This window comes from Cricetulus griseus, chromosome 3 (assembly GCF_003668045.3).
Source record: "Cricetulus griseus strain 17A/GY chromosome 3, alternate assembly CriGri-PICRH-1.0, whole genome shotgun sequence".
Classification (NCBI taxonomy): Eukaryota; Metazoa; Chordata; class Mammalia; order Rodentia; family Cricetidae; genus Cricetulus; species Cricetulus griseus.
This window is the reverse complement of record NC_048596.1, coordinates 15,481,230-15,497,930: the sequence shown is the minus strand read 5'-3', so window position 1 is coordinate 15,497,930 and position 16,701 is coordinate 15,481,230. Positions and strand designations below refer to the sequence as shown.

Here is a 16,701-nt window from a genome sequence, read left to right as displayed (position 1 = left end):
ACAGACTGACTGCTGGAATGGAGATTTAGTATTTAAAATCTAGGGAGAAGTGGTCTAAGACAGGGTTTCTCTGTTAAACCAAGCTGGCCTCAAATGCAGAGATCCTGCCTTTGTCTCCCCAGCCCTGGGTTTAAAGGCATTTGTCACATATGAGAAACTCTTGAAAACAAAGGTTTTCTAAATTGGAGCTTGTGTTAGTTAAGTTTCACTGAAGCACCAGTTTAGCTTGGTCACAGTGCTTGTGTTGGAAACATTTTGTTTGGAACTCCCTCTGTAGACCAGGCTGGCCTTGAACTCATAGTAATCTACCTGCCTCTGCCTCTATAGTGTCGAGGATTAAAGGTGGGTGTGACCTTGCCCTTCGGGTTTCTTTTTTTTTAATGCATATACAGGATAGAGGGAGATAACAGTTCTCTGAAGGAGAAAGAAAGGCATGCCTGTTTTGAGGGAAGTAAAAGAAGGGTGTCCACAGGAAATGGATCTTTATTGCTTCCTGAGGGATGACTAATGTAACCTAAAAACGCTGCATAGAGTTGTGACAATTCAGTGTGACTCTGACTTAGGGAGAGTTATTTTTAGCACTAATAGAGTGTATTGCCGTTTGATTCGAGTTTCATACAAGATCCCTTTCTCTTAGGGAAGGTATAATTGTCTTGTAACCTAAGTATGATTGAAAGGCAGTTTGATGTATTAACACCATTGTCACCACAATAAGCAACTTTTAAGGATCCTCTTATGATTTGAGCCTGGGGCTGTGGTGTCACAGGGAGTGAAGGTGAAGAGAGGCCATGGTCAGTGGGAATGTGAGCAGTCGGTGACACCTAGAAAGGTGAAGGAGACTGGAGAACTGCAATGCATTCATTATTGTGGGGTCGGTCTATCAGCCGGGGATGGGAAAACTACTGTTTTAAAAAAAAAATTACAGCAAAGATAACGCGCGGGAAGTCGCAAGTTTTCCCGCCAAAGACCGGCGCATGATCTCTGACGCGGAGGCTCCGCCCTCGTAAGGGGCGGCCCGCGGGCTCCGCCCTTAGCAGGATGGCGAAGCACGTGAGACCGGAAGGAGCTGATGGACGTCGCCTACATCCTGCCTCCGAGGCGGAGCCCCACGCTTTCGCTGCGCGCCGCGCGACGTGATGACGACACTGGGCCCGCCCCCTGCCCTGAGCGTGCTTCGGAGTCCTGAAGTCGTGCAGCGTGCGCGACGGTAGTGACGCGTTTTACCGGGAGCATGGCGGATACCGGCTTGCGCCGCGTGGTTCCAAGCGACCTTTATCCCCTCGTGCTCGGCTTTCTGCGTGATAACCAACTCTCGGAGGTGGCCAACAAGTTTGCAAAAGCGACAGGCGCCGTGAGTGCTGGGTTTGGTCCGCGGCCCGGGGTGGGACGGCTCGCCCAGAGCCGAGGCCTTGACGACACGCTTAGGAGTCAGGAGGACAGGTCTGGGGTCTGTCAGCCCAAGGTCCGCCAGGCCTTTCTGGCCACCGATGAGAGCTTGAGGCCGCACCGCCGCCTCCCACCACGTCTGACTGGGACTCTTACTGCTTTTACTTGATGAGTTTTGCAGCGGCGGCAGGCATGGGTCCCGCGTGGCCCGCCCGGGTCATGTGGCTGACAACATACGATGAGAGGCAAGCGCTGGGTCCCACAGGTAGCTGTGGATTGGCGGTGCCTGGTTCATATGGTGTACTTTTTTGTTGGCCTTACCCTTGCTCGCAATTTAGCCTGAGCCTCTGAAGATAAATTGTTAGCAATGAGGGCTAGGGTTTTATTTAATTTTTACAAAAGAAAAAAATGAATGAATATAGGGGGAGGCTGCTTTCAGTATACTGTAGGAGGAGTGAGCATCCTGGCCTGCCAGTTTTCACTGGAGCTCTGGGTAGTGAAATAAAAGAAACATAGGCTATGGCCAGGTTCTGCGACTTTTCTACATATATGACCCCGGCAGCCGTCTTTTGTTTGAGACAGGGTCTTTATGTAGCCCTTGTGTAGTAGCGGATGGCTTTGAACTTCTGTTCCTCTTGCTCATCTTCCTAATGCTGAGATACAGGCGTGTATTAACATCCCTGAGCATAGCAGGATGTCATTTAATTTACATAATTTGTTTTGTTTTGTTTTCAAGACAAGGTTTTCTCTGTGTAACCTGGCTATTCTGGAACTCTGTAGACCAGGCTGTTCTCAAACTCATACCATCTGCTTCTGCCTCCCGGGTGCTGGGATTAAAAGTGTGCGCCACTGTGCCCTGCCTAATTTACAGAATTTGGGTGCATGAGATTGACAAAGAGAAGATACACAAAGTAATAATCCCATTGTAAATAGATAGGAAACATGGGATGAGTGACAGCTGTCTCGTCAATTTGAACCCACCTTAAGAGCAAGATAAAATGGAGGAATTTGAAATGTCTAGAGTCTACATCTCAAGGAGAGTTCTATTGTTCCTGGAAACACCTTCAAAGACTAGACCTGTGGTCTTTTTCCAAGGATGAAACCATGACTAAAAACTTAGGTTACCTTTGTCTTGTTTTTAATTTTGAGATAATGTCTCATTTGTAACCCTGGCTAGCCTGGAACTTACATGCAGACTAGACTGGTCTCACAGGTATGCTCCTGCCTCGGACTCCCCAGTGTTGGTATTAAAGGCTGCACACTTGGTCTTGGTGTTTTGTTTGTCTTCTCCACACCCTCTTAGTTTCTCTTTCTCCCCCCCCCCCTCTTTTTCTCTTTCTCTCCCTCTCATGATGGGGCTTCTTTGTGTAGCAACTCTGGCTGTCCTGGAACTCGCTTTGTAGACCAGGCTGTCCTTGAATTTAGGGAGATCAGACTCCTGTGCCTCCTGAGTGCTGGGATTAAAGGCATGTGCCACCACACCTAGTGCCTTTTAAAAAGTCAATTTATTAAGTCTGCAATGGTGGACATGAGTGCAGGTGCCTGCAGAGACCAGAGGTGTCAGAAACTGTATCTGGAGTTAACAGGTGAGTCTCCTAGTGGGTGCAGGGAAATGAACTCAGGTCATCTGGAAGAGTAATATGTTTTCTTAACCACTTAGCCATCTCTCTAGCCCCTCAATTAATATTCTTTATTGTATTTTCATTGCTGAAGTCTTTCTAAGGCTTTGAAAAATATGGTTGGAAAGGCTTAGGAATAGCTAAATAGTATCAGAGGTTGCCCTTTTTTATGCTCGAAGTTAGGCAATATATAAGTAGAATATTTTTCTACTGACTTACACAAGTAGGAAAACTTACAAAGATCTAACATCCATTTCAAATTGAGTAGGTAAGTAAGAGATAACTTTTTTCTTTTTTCTCTTTTGAGACGGCTTCTACATAGCCCTGACTGTTGTATAACTCGTGTTTAGGCTAGGTGGGCCTTGAACTCACAGATCCACCTAACTCTGTCTTCTAGGTTCTGGGATCACTAGTCGCTGACAGATTATATTTGATGAAAGAGTAACATAGAATCTGACCTAGAGGTCATAACATTTCTTCAACTCAGCCTCTTTCTTGCAGACGCAGCAGGATGCCAATGCCTCTTCCCTGTTGGACATCTATAGCTTCTGGCTCAAGTAAGCTTTCCTTGTTACACTTGGGCTGTTTCTCCCCCTAGGTGGGCGGGGCTATGTTCCTTGTTTTGAGAAGGTCCCCATCCCTCAGAAGTCAGCCTAACCTACATCACCAGGTCCACCAAAGCCCCGAAGCGGAAGTTACAGTCAAATGGACCAGTGACCAAGAAGGCAAAGAAGGAGACTTCCTCCAGTGACAGCAGTGAGGATAGCAGTGAGGAAGAGGAAAAAGCCCCAGGACTTCCGGCAAAGAAGGCTGGTAAGGCAGTGTGGGGTCTGTGGTTGTGTGGTGTTCCAGGAAGGGCATCTGACTCCTGCCTGGACAGCATGGTGATTCTTGTGGGTCCCTATCTATCTTTCTATTCAGCTGTACCTGCTAAGCGAACCAGTTTGCCTCAGCATACTGGGAAGGCAGTAGCCAAAGCCTCAGAGAGCAGCAGTAGTGAAGAATCCAGTGATGAGGAGGAGGAAGAGGACAACAAAAAGAAAAAGCCTGTCCAGGTTTGCAGCTTGGGTTGTAAAGAGGGCTGCAAAGGAATCTGGAAATGAAACCTAAATTGGGCATCTAGCTTATGTTTGGGGTGATGGAAACTATTGAGTATGGGATAAATTCTGGGGCTCTTTGAAGGAGATGATAAAGCTGAGGTCCAGAATAACAGGGTCCAAATGTAGACAGAAATCAAACTCTCTTCTCAGGGGCGTGTGCTCTTCATGGGTATGTGGAGGACCCTGAAAATACAGATGTTTTGTTGGGAGCTCTTGACAAGATTGTCAGGAACAGGCCAGTGGTTGAACTTTTTTCACTGCTTAGCCCTTCGTATATTATGTCTGACTTTTTTCTTGCCCTTTCAGTAGGCATCTTGGGTGCCCTTTGTGTGCCCAGGAGCCTTGCTGATTGCCCTCATTTATGATTTGTGAGTTTTTGTTTGTTTGAGATGGGGTCTCTATGTAGCCCTGGCTGTACTTGAACTCAGAGATCCATCTGTCTTTGCCGCCTGCATGCTGAAATTAAAGCAATTTTCCACCATCTTTGTTTTATTTTAGCAAAAGGCAGTTAAGCCCCAAGCCAAGGCAGTCAGAGCTCCTCCTAAGAAAGCCGAGAGTTCTGAATCTGAGTCTGACTCAAGCTCTGAGGATGAAGCACCACAGACCACGAAGCTAAAGACAGCTGCAGCAGCCAAAGCTCAGCCTAAAGCCGCAGCTAAACCAGGTACTTCTGTCCCGGGGGGCTTGGCTGTGACCAGTGTAAAATGTATGGTTGCTAAATTACAGGTGTTCATCACTTCTCTTTAGCCAGATATAGCTGTCAAGGTGTATAATCTCACCTACCCAGAAAAGTGAAGCAGGGGCATTGAAACTATAAGACATGCCTGGAAAGTTTGGAGACCCTGGACCAGAGTTTTAGGGGGAAATACATGCAAGGCTGTGGTAGAGTATTTGACTCCAATGTGTGAGGCCCTTAGCTGTGGTGTATACCTGTAATCTCTGCAGGCACATTAGAATTGCTGTAGCTTCAAGGCCAATTTACTTCACTCACCAAGTTCCGGGCCGTCCAAAGAGTGAGAAAGAAACCAGAAACTGGGCCATGGCAGTGGTGGTGCATGCCTTTAATCCCAGCACTCAGGAGGCAGAGGCAGGTGGATTTCTGTGAGTTTGAGACCAGCCTGGTCTACAAAAACCCACCCACCTACCACCTCCCCCAAAAGGGAGAAAAAAAAGGCAGTGATTTTAGCAAGAAATCTTTAGGTGGGTTTTTTTTTTTGTCTTGAGACAGTATTTCTCTGAAAGAGTCCTGGCTGTCCTGAACTTACTTTGTATCCTAGGCTGGCCTTTGAATTCAGAGAGATCTGCTTGCCTACAGGTCCCAGGCTCTGGGATTAAAGGTATGCGCCACTACCACCAGGCAAGAAAAACTTTTTTTAAAAATTTTCTTTCTATTTAGCAACCCACACAACCCTTGAATGGATTGGTCTTCAGTCACAGGGCTGAGCAGCAATTAAATTCAAGATCTGCCTGTCTCAGCCTCTCTTGATGGCTAGAATTGCATATAGTCATAATGCCTAGGGGCAAAGATGTATTACTTTAAAAAAACTTTTAGCCTGGTGTAGTAGGACACACCTTTAATTTCTGTACTTGGGAGACAGAGGCAGATCTTTAAGTTCCAGGACAGCCAGAGCTGTGTAATGAAACCCTGTCTCAAAAAAAAGGGGGGAGCTGTGAGCTGTGTTGTTGGCGCATGCCTTTGATTCTAGCTCTCCGGAGACAAAGGCAGCTGGATCTCGGAGTTTGAGGCCAGCCTCGTCTACAGAGTGAGTTCCAGGACAGCCACGGGGATTACACAAAGAAACCCTGTCTTGAAAATCTAAGAAAAAAAAGGTGTGTGTGTGTATATGTGTGTACTTAAGCATGTTCATGTCCTATATGCATGCAGGTGACTCCCAGAGGCCAAAGAGGTATCAAATCTAGAAGTAGAGTTACAGTGTAGGCTGTTGAGAGCTGCTTGATGTGGGTGCTAGAAGAGCAGTAAATGTTCTTAGCTACTAAGCCATTTTTCCAGCCCCTTAATTTTTATTTTTGATTAAAAGAAAGTCTAAAGACCCAGGCTGGCCTTGAACTCAATCCTCCTGCCTCTGCTTCTGCGTCTGCGTGCGTGCGTGCGTGCGTGCGTGCGTGCGTGCGTGCGTGCGTGCGTGCGTGCGCGTGCGTGCGTGCGTGCGTGCGTGCGTGCGTGCGTGCGTGCGTAGGATATTTGTTTGTTGGGTAAGGTTAGGACTCACTATAGTCCAAGTGGCCTTAGAACATAGCTCCTCCTGCCTCAGGCTTTGATGTCCTGAGATTATTATGCACTCCTTAGCTCAGCATATTGGTTGGTACACATCTAATCTCAGCCTGGAATTAGGCCCTCAAACACAGCAGAACCCCAGGATTTGTATGTAATAAGTACTTCATTACCTCTCTGAGTAACAATCACAGCCTGTGCGTCCTGTGCGTTCTTTGCTGCTTTTACTCCACACAACAAATAATTGTTTCTTCCTTATGATGGAGCTGGCTTGTGATTTACAAGTCCTGTGAGCAGAGGTTGAAGAGAAACTTGAGAAAGTGATGTGTAAGTGGTTTGTTGTATGTGTGGGTGCCTCTGTGTACATATCACAGCATTCATGTGGAGCTTAAGAGGAAGGAGAACTTGCAAGAGTTGGTTCTTTCCTTTTACCATGTAACTGCTAGGCTTCAAGTTCAGGTCATTAAGATTGGTGAGAGGCATCTTTATCCAATGAGCCATTTCACTGGCCTTAAAATTGATGGAGACTCTGGGTCCTGTGCTAACAGAACATTTTTGAAGTCTGCCTATTTATCTTTTTTTGCTTGTTTATTTTTGTTTTGTTTTTCGAGACAGGTTTTCTCTGTGTAGCTTTGTAGAACTAGAACTCTGTAGACCAGGCTGGCCTTGAACTCACAGAGATCCACCTGCCTCTGCCTCCCAATTGCTGGGATTAAAGTCGTGCTCCACCACTGCCTGGCTCACCAATTTGTCTCTCTCTCTCTCTCTCTTTTTTTTTTTTTTTTTTTTGTGCATTGGTGTTTTTCCTGCATATATGTCAGTGTGAGGATGTATGATCCCCTGGAACTGGAGTTGCAGATAGCTGTGAGCTGCCATGTGGGCGATGGGAGTTGAACCTGGGTCTTCTGGAAGAGCAGTCAGTGCTCTAAACCCCTGGCCCATCTCTCCAGTCCCTTTTTTTGTTTTGTTTTGTTTTTCAAGACAGGGTTTCTCTGTGGCTTTGGACGCTGTCCTGGAACTAGTTCTTGTGGTCTCGAACTCGCAGATCCTCCTGCCTCTGCCTCCCGAGTGCCGGGGTTAAAGGCGTGCACCACCACCGCCAGCTGCCAATTTGTCTTACTATCACTTTGTTTCTCAGGTACACCAGCTAGAGCACAACCTAAAGTAGCCAATGGCAAAGCAGCCAGCAGCAGCAGCAGCAGCAGCAGCAGCAGTGATGACTCTGAGGAGGAGGAGGAGAAGCCAACTGCACCCCCCAAGAAGGTTAGGGTTGCAACTCTATCCAGGATGAAGTGAACGGACTAGAGGATGTATATCTCTCCTCTGATAGATTGGTGGTTTTGTTTTTTTCTGAGTCGGGGTTTCTTTGTCAGCCTTGGCTGTTCTGGAACTAGTATGTAGACCTGGCTAGCCTCAAATTCACAAGGATCCACTTGTCTCTGCCTCCTGAGTGCAGGTTCATAGTCCTAAACCACCTCTACTGCCAGACTGATAGAATTATTTTGGAAAGTATTTTCCTCTAATGTAAATTTTTCTCTCAGATGCAGACTATACCTAAAAAGCAAGTTGTGGCCAAGGCACCAGTGAAAGTAGCTGCCACCCCTACCCAAAAGAGTTCTAGCAGTGAGGAGTCTTCTAGTGAAGAGGAAGAACAGAAAAAACCCACCAAGAAAAAACCAGGTATAATCCATCTGTAAAACTAAGTTCTCATGGCACAGCAACTAGCTTCTTCCAGAAAGAGATCAAAAAAAAAAAAAAAAACAAGAGGGAAGCCACAATGCCTCAGAAGTAACACAGTTAGAAATGACTTATTAAGAACAGGCGGTGTGATGCATGCCTTTTATCCCAGCACTCAGGAGGCTGAGGCAGGTGGATCTCTGTGAGTTGGAGACCAGCCTAGTCTACAGAGCGAGTTTCAGGGCAGGCTTCAAAGCAATACAGAGAAACCCTGTCTTGGAAAAAAATAAAAACCAAAAAAAAGAAATGACTTATTAATCCCAACCCACATTCTGCAGAAAAGGGATAGAGGGAATACAAAAATTGAAGTACTTAATTTTATGATGCTAGAGATTAAACCCAGGGCTTTATGTATGCTAGGCAGGCTCTGTACTTAGAAAGTACATCCTCACTGGGTGTTGGTGCATGCCTGTAGTCCCAGCACTCGGTAGGTAGAGACAGGTTAGGTCTCTGAGTTTGAGGCCAGCCTGGTCTACAGAGTGAGTTTCAAAACTGGACAGGCTCCAAAGCTACAGAGACACTCTGTCTCTAAAAGAAGATAATTCCTTAGTCCCGTGCACATATTTTATTTTTTCTGCTACCTATTTAGTTATTTGTTTGCTCTGAGACAGGGTCTTACTATGTAGACCATATTGTCCTGTCCTGGAACTCACTATGTAGACTAAGCTGCCCTGGGACTCATAAAAATCTGTCTGCCTTGAGCTGGAGAGATGGCTCAGTGATTAAGAGCACTGACTACTCTTCCAAAGGACCTGGGTTCAATTCCCAGCACCCACATGGCACTCAACTGTCTGTAATTCGGATAAGCATGCACATACAATAAATTAAAGAAATCTCTGTCTCCTGAGTGCTGGGATTAAAAGTGTGCAACACCCCAGACCTATTTTATTTTGTTGTTTATTTGGAATGTTTTCCCTCTGTAGCGCTGACTAGTCTCAAATTCTCAGTGATCTTCCCTTAGCCTTACGAATGTCAGGATTGCAGGCATGAGCCACTATGCCTGGCAGATACGTATTTCAAAACTATTCTACCTTTAAAATAGGTCCCTACAGTTCAGTCCCACCGCCTTCTGTTTCTTTGCCAAAGAAGTCCTTGGGAACCCAGTCTCCAAAGAAAGCTGCTGTGCAGAAACAGCCTGCAGGGAGCAGTGGGGACAGCAGTGACGAGTCTGGTGAGTCCTGGGAACATAGGGAGACTCGACAAATGAGAGAGACGTGCTTTCTTTATACCTGCTAAGAGGTGGTGTACATGGTTGCCGTATTTCTACTGCTCTCCTGGTTGATGTGCAATTCTGGACCCATCCTAATGTCATACTCCCCCCCTCCTCCCCCCAGATTCAAGTTCTGAGGAAGAAGAGAAGAAAGCTCCAGCTAAAGCAGTTCTCTCCAAGACACCCGCCAAACCAGCTCCTGCCAAACCAGCTCCAGCCAAGAAGAAAGAGAGCTCTTCAGACAGCTCAGGTAATGCCGCCCAGGTCCTTGGGTGGGCTACTGGGATACTCACTGTTTTGGGTTGCTGTTACAGGGTTCCCCTGAGTTTGATACATTCTGTCTCTTAATCTAGATTCTGATAGTTCTGAGGATGAAGCTCCTGCCAAGCCAGTCAGTACCCCCAAGAATCCTGTAAGCAAGGCAGCTGTCACTCCCAAGCCATCTGCTGCTAAGACAGCTGTAACTCCTAAGCAACCAGTAGGCAGTGGCCAGAAACCTCAGACCAGAAAGGCTGACAGCAGCTCCAGCGAGGAGGAGAGCAGCTCCAGTGAGGAGGAGACAGCAAAGAAAACTGTGACAACCCCCAAGCCCAAGGTGACTGCTAAAGCAGCACCATCTCTGCCTGCCAAACAGGCTCCTCAGGCTGGGGACAGCAGCTCCGACTCAGACAGTTCCAGCAGTGATGAAGAGGAGAAGACACCTAAGCCTCCAGCCAAGACGAAGGCAGTGGGAGGGAGAACCCCTTCCAAACCGGCCTCTGTGAAGAAAGCAGCCGCCGCCCAGAGCAGCAGCTCCTCCGAAAGTTCCAGTGACGAGGATGAGAAGCCCAAGGGCAAGGGCACTGCTAAACCACAGGCCAGCAAGGCCAATGGCACTCCAGCTTCTCAGAATGGAAAGGCAGGCAAGGAAAGTGAGGAGGACGAGGAGGAAGAAGAGACGAAAATGGCAGTTTCCAAGCCAGGTCTGTATCTGTAGCGCCTCCCCCTGGATTTGTCTGTCCTCCATTCCTGGGATGTACTCAGGGAGGGAGGTAGACAGGGGAGACATTTACCTCCTGAGAGCCAGTTGCAGATTTCAGCCAGGCTTGGCTTCTGAGTCTGTCTGCCTTTTTGTTTTGTACATTCAGGAAAGAAACAGAAGCGGAATGAGACAGCAGAGGAAGCAGGGACGCCTCAAGCTAAGAAAGTTAAGCTCCAGACTCCCAACACATTTCCAAAAAGGAAGAAAGTATGTTGTTCCCTAGTGTTCTCAGAACCCAGCCTGTAAACCATAGAGAACGCCCTGGGGCCACCTTGACAGTCTGGCCTGACACCACAACCTGTAAGGAGAGCTGCTAAATCTCCATCTCATCTTATCTTCTGCTTCCTTCTCTAGGCAGAAAAAAGGGCATCTTCCCCATTCCGAAGGGTTAGGGAGGAGGAGATTGAGGTGGATGCACGCGTAGCAGACAATTCCTTTGATGCCAAGGTGAGGCTTTGTTATTGTCTTCTTTTTTTGTTGGTTTTTCGAGACTGTGTTTCTCTGTGGCTTTGGGGGGTGTACTGGAACTAGCTCTTATAGACCAGGCTGGTCTCGAACTCACAGAGATCCTCTGCCTCCTGGGTCTCCCGGGTGTTGGGATTAAAGGCGTGTGCCACCACCACTCAGCTTGGTATTGTCTTCTGTGTATTAACTTTATTTTTTACCAGCGAGGTGCAGCTGGAGACTGGGGTGAGAGAGCCAATCAGGTTCTGAAGTTCACCAAAGGCAAGTCCTTCCGCCATGAAAAAACGAAGAAGAAGCGAGGCAGCTACCGGGGAGGCTCCATCTCTGTCCAGGTCAATTCTGTCAAGTTTGACAGCGAGTGACCTGTGGTCATCTTAGCGAAGGAAGGGTGATGATGGAAGGCTGGCCAGTCACCTCCAATGGACCCAGAAACTCAGTGTTGTTAGGAGAGGGTCTTGCAAGGGTAGATTTGAGCAGGTCCTGAGACTGTCTGTCATTACAGTCTCCAGTCCTTTTATGTTCTTCCTTTTGTACAGGTTCGTTTGTTGTCATTGCCTTCCTGTTCTGTGGGTCTTCATACTGAGAAGTTTGTATATTTTATATTAAATGATTTCGTATAGATTGTTGTGATTTTCAGAGATGAATTCCACAGATTAAAGACCTAGCTATTGCCCAAGACGTAGCAGAATGTCATGTGGTCAGAGTTTTTCCCGTTGGAGGAGTCTTCTCGTGAGTGCTCACATCCACATTTTACCCCCTTTACTCAACCATGGTGGGTTAACAGTTGTGGGATTTGTCTTGTAAGCATGCTCTGTGTTCATCCCAAGTTCTCAGCAGCCAGCATGGTCTACCAACTTTTGGGGATAAAATTGCTGTTCTTGGAATATAACAACCTATAAAATTGACAGGCAGCAGCTGGGCGGTGGTGGCACAGGCCTTTAATCCCAGCATTTGGGCAGAAGCAGTCGGATCTCTGGGTTCCAGGACAGCCGGGGCTGCACAGACAGAAACCCTGTGCTGGTGGTAAAATGACAGGCAGAGTTCTCTGTGGTGAGAATGTAACTGCCTTGAGTATTTTGTTTCTAGTAATTATTACTATTACATGTTTACCGTACACCTTAGTTTTAATTTCCAAGCAGGCTTTTCTGACATTGAAAGGCATTTTCAACAACTTGACCCTTAGTGCTGTGTATACTAAATTCCTATGTATATTAAATTCATGACTGTATTTGTTTATAACATCATCAAGAACTGAATGACTTAATGCTTAGTTACTTCTGTCTTGGTAACAGTGGTGACACAAAATTGGTGTGAATAATTCCTGCATGGTTGAAAATCACCTGACAAGGAAATGATTAATTAAAATCCTCAGCCCTCAATGTGAAGTAGGTTACAGTAGGTACATGACAGAAACCCTGTGGTGAGGAATGGCAAGAACATTGTAGAGACAGGCTTGAGAACATCTGAGGATCTGAACACAGGCTCGTTTTTGTCTTGAATGGTACATGGGGGTGATTATGTCTTGTTTAAGTTGGTCCTCTGGACTAATTGTTAGTACCTTATTATGGAGTTACTGATGGAGGCATATCTAGGGAATAGTGTGCCTGCCTAGCACTCATGACCCTCGTCTGATCCCTAGCACTTCAATAAATAGGTAAATAAATAAATGAGCAGAGATTCCTGGGCCAAGGGAGTAGAATATAAAGACATGGGATGTGACCATTGACAGAGCTCAGCCAGAGTGAGGAGAGTGAAGAGCACCAGGCTGAGAACAGACACCAGGTTCCACGGATGACATACCTGATGACTTGTTAAAAGCTGGCGTTCTGTGGCAGCTCCTCAAGGAAGAAAATGTGCGGATGTCTGCATGGTCAGAGCTCTACGTCTTACTGAGAACAATAAACTGGATGGTTTATAATGTGTTCAGAGTTTTATTTTTGTAACCATAGCTCTGCACACAGCAGAACAAGTAGGGGCCAGGGTTGGGACTTGTTTGTGAGTTCACTGTGGAGGGTCCTTGGGCAGTATTTTCCCGGTTCTTAGTCACACTTCTCATTTATTTTAAAGGTAGTGTCTACCATGCTTAGCTCTTCAGGCGTTAGTTAAGCTAATACACAGTTCATTTGGGAATTCACAAGATGATCTATAAACCAAGTCAAGCCCATGCTACTTGCATCATCCAGCGGCTAAGTGATTTTTACATTAAAATGCCAGCACTTGGGAGGCAGAAGACAGCCTGATCTACAAACCACGACAGCCAGGGCTATACAGAAAAGCCTGTCGTAAAAACAAAAACAAACTCAGTTTGAGGTCAGCTTGGTCTGGAGAGGACAGGCTCCAAAGTTACAAAGAAACCCTGTCTCGAAAAACCAAACATACTTTGATCTGGGCGTAGTAGTGTAGATCTTCAATTCCAGCTGGGGTAGACAGCTCTTGAGTCTAAGGCTAGCCTGGTCTACTTAGAAAGTTCCAGGCCAGACAGTGTTACCAGAGTGAGACTGGTTCAGGAAAATAAGGCCTGGCAGTAGTATCCCATCCCTCTAATTCCAACACTCAGGACAGAAGCAGGCAGATCTCTGAGTTAGAGGCCAACTTGGTCTACAGAGTGAACAAGACCAGAGTTACAGTGAAGCCTTGCCTTGGGGGAAAAAAAAAGGCTGGGCAGTGATAGGGGCATGCCTTTAATCCTAGCACTTAGGAGGCCAAGACAGGCGAATCTACAGAGCGAGTTCCAGGACAGGCTCCAAAGCTACAGAGAAACTTGCCTTGAAAAGCCATAAAAAAAGAACACAACTTCAAATTTTTAAAATGTAATCGTTTATTTACTTTTAGTTTATATGCATTAGTGTTTTGCCTGTATGTATTTCAGATCCACTGGGACAAGAGTAGCAACTAGTAGTTTTGTGAGCTACCATGTGGGTGCTGGGGATTGGACCCAGGTCCTCTGGAAGAACAGCCAGTGCTCTGGACCACTGAGCCATCTCTCCAGTCCCTATAAAACCAAAGGACTGAGGTTCAATTCCCAGCACCTACATTACATGGTTGGTGGTTCATAATCATAACTCCAGTTCCAGAGGATCCAAGTCCTCTTCTGACCTTGGGCACCAGGCTTGAACCTGGCATACATACATGCATGCAGTCAAACAGTCATAAAATGAGTAAGTTTAATTTCTATTTATTTTGGTTTTCAAGAAAGTGTTTCGCTGTGTCATAGTCCTGGCTCTCCTGGAACTCGATTTGTAGACCAAGCTGGCCTTGAACTCACTAAAATCCCCCTGCCTCTGCCCCCCCCCCCCCCCAGTGCTGGGATTAAAGGCGGGCGCCACCACCGCCCAGCACAAACTTAATTTTAAAAAGTATTGGTGTGGGGGTGGGGGTGAGGGTCACCACAGTGCACATGTGGCAGACAACTATAGGAGTCAGTTTTCTCCACTCATGAGTTCTGGTGATTGCACTCAGGTCCTCAGTGACAGTATTGTTAATCACACTTTTTGTTGTTGTTTTTGTTTTTTAAATAAAGACTGGATGTAGCCTAGTGGTGGTGGCACATGCCTTTAAATGCCAGCACTAGGGAGGCAGAGGCAAGCAGATCTCCAGAGTTCCAGCCTGATACACATAGCAAGCTCCAAGACAGTGAAGGCTACACAGAGAAACCCTGTCAAAAAAAACTCCCGAAGTGCAGGATCTCATGTAACCCAGGCCTCAAGCACCTAACTGTGTAGCAGAGAAAGACCAAGAACTGTCTTCTGATTGCTGGGATTAGTGTGCGACCCACCACGTTTTGCGTGGTGTTGGAGATCAAAGCCGAGGCCTCAAGAGTAGTAGGTCAGCACTCCACTAGCTGAATCACATACTCTTGACCCAAACACAGCTGCCAGGAAACTTAGTTCACAATTCCAGCTTTCTGAAGAATATGCTTTAGCTTCTGCAGTTATTGAAGAGGCCAGTAGGTGGTGCTCTTGCTCTCTGCATAGAAAGCCTGTTCCTGCTGTGGTTTCCTTTTTTTTTTTTTTTCCCCCCTGGGCTCACCGGTTATGGAGGGTATCGAAAGGCAACCTCTCTGGCCTACGTGGTCATCTGTTACCTGAAAGCCATACAAGCAACATGGCTTGTGGCTTGTAGAAGCCAGGACTCTCGTGGAATCCCGCAACCTACACAAGTGAAGGGATACAGAGGGAAACGCCTTATAAAGAGTATAAAGATAGGTATAGCCGGGCCTTGGTGGTGCACGCCTTTAATCCCAGCACTCAGAAGGCAGAGGCAGGTGGATCTCTGAGTTTAGGCCCAGACTGGTCTACAGAGTTTCACGGCAGCCACAGAAACTCTGTCTCAAAAACAACGAAAAAGTATAAGGCAGGTCTAGAGGGAATATTGGTTGCCTTTAATAGATGGGTAAGAGTTGTCTTTAGGAAGTGAGAAAGGCAGCTCTCAGGATATGAGCAATATACTCTCTCCTGAATGGGCCAATGATTTCAAATACACATTTTTAAAAAGTATTTTCCATCCAATTTTTAAAAGATTTATTTTATGTGTGAGTGTTCCATCTGCATATACACCTTTATGCCAGAAGGGGGCATCAGATTCCACTACCGATGGTTGCGAGCCACCGTGTGGTTGCTGGGTGTTGAACTCAGGAGCTCTGGAAGAGCAGCTGGTGCTCCAGTCCCCACCCCTTCATCTTACCTTTGGTGACATGCTTGCCGAAGAACGTAAGCTCCATCAGTGACTTCCTACCCATTCAGCGCTCTCGGCGTCAGAAGCTGCAGCTGGCTGGTTGTTAGTTTTCAGAAGGGACTGGATCCTGTAGGCACAGAGGCTGCCCACATGCCTCTGAATCCCCTGCCACCTCACACTAAGCAGCAGTGAACTTCGGAGCCCGCACAGTTCATTCACTGTGAGATCCCTCCTGGGGGTAGCTTTGTCGCTGTTGCTGCTTCTCCTCCTCAGGTGCTCTAATCAGCCGTTCTCACCCTTCCTAACGCTGTGAGCCTTAAATACAGCGCCTCATGTTGTGCTGATCCCAGCCATAAAGTTATTTTGTTGCTACTTCATAACTATGATGAATCATAATGTAAGCATCTGATATGTGGCCCTTGTTGGGGACGCGACCCACAGGCTGAGAACCACTGCTGTATAGGGACTAAATATGATCTGCGGATATCCACTCACACGACATGGTGCTGTGTATACATAGAACTTTTGGGACCAGCTTCCACCACACCAGACCCCTGGGCGAGCTCCTTGTTGCCAGGATGGCAATGTCCACGGTGTGGAGGAGAGAATCTATGCATCCACAGTGACCGCCAGCACCTTGATGGAAGACGGTTCTGTGAGATACTGGCAGCCAGCTGGGATCATTTCTACTAGAAGATCCCATGAATGAAGTCAGTCAGACTGGCCCCAGTGGCTGGTATTCCTGGAGGAGAAGACAGTGTCACCAGCAGGGGTCTTAGTGGCAACAATGACCAAGACTTTCTGTGGCTGTCCTGGAACTAGCTCTTGTAGACCAGGCTGGTCTCAAATTCACAGAGATCCACCTGCCTCTGCCTTCTGAGTGCTGGGATTAAAGGCGTGCACCACCAACGCCCGGCTATACCTATCTTTATACTCTTTATAAGGCTTTTCCCTCTGTATCCCTTCACTTGTGTAGGTTGCGGGATTCCACGAGAGTCCTGGCTTCTACAAGCCACAAGCCATGTTGCTTGTATGGCTTTCAGGTAACAGATGACCATGTAGGCCAGAGAGGTTGGTAAGACAACTCTTACCCATCCATTAAAGGCAACCAATATTCCCTCTAGACCTACCTTATACTTTTTCGTTGTTTTTGAGGCAGAGTTTCTGTGGCTGTCCTGGAACTAGCTCTTGTAGACCAGGCTGGTCTCGAACTCACAGAGATCTGTCTGCCTCTGCCTCCCGAGTGCTGGGATCAA

The 16,701-nt window shown here is 46.9% G+C and overlaps 1 protein-coding gene across 2 annotated transcripts; it reads left to right on the top strand.

Moving 5' to 3' along the window:
- Positions 1 to 1,159: 1,159 nt before the first annotated feature.
- On the top strand, positions 1,160 to 12,693 carry Nolc1 (nucleolar and coiled-body phosphoprotein 1). Of its 2 annotated transcripts, none has more exons than XR_004768970.1 (13): positions 1,160 to 1,351; positions 3,507 to 3,562; positions 3,676 to 3,818; positions 3,927 to 4,060; positions 4,604 to 4,769; positions 7,477 to 7,601; positions 7,880 to 8,018; positions 9,118 to 9,246; positions 9,410 to 9,535; positions 9,639 to 10,247; positions 10,413 to 10,472; positions 10,661 to 10,753; positions 10,975 to 11,049. XR_004768970.1 is itself a non-coding variant. In XM_027407143.2 (13 exons), the coding sequence occupies exons 1-13, from the start codon at positions 1,232 to 1,234 to the stop codon at positions 11,131 to 11,133; spliced, it is 2,100 nt and encodes a 699-aa protein (XP_027262944.1). In that variant the 5' UTR covers positions 1,161 to 1,231; the 3' UTR covers positions 11,134 to 12,693. The 2 variants fall into 2 exon arrangements, 1 of the variants encoding a protein (XP_027262944.1); XM_027407143.2 differs by having other exon boundaries at positions 1,161 to 1,351; positions 10,413 to 10,513; positions 10,975 to 12,693.
- The last annotated feature ends 4,008 nt before the right edge of the window (positions 12,694 to 16,701 follow it).

Bases quoted from the DNA above. Each gene is read 5' to 3' on its own strand.
- Nolc1 (XM_027407143.2), top strand. From the start codon at position 1,232: ATGGCGGATACCGGCTTGCGCCGCGTGGTTCCAAGCGACCTTTATCCC. The intron at 4,770-7,476 runs GTACTTCTGTCC...TTTGTTTCTCAG, and splicing joins TAAAGCCGCAGCTAAACCAG to GTACACCAGCTAGAGCACAA. The intron at 7,602-7,879 runs GTTAGGGTTGCA...TTTTTCTCTCAG, and splicing joins CAACTGCACCCCCCAAGAAG to ATGCAGACTATACCTAAAAA.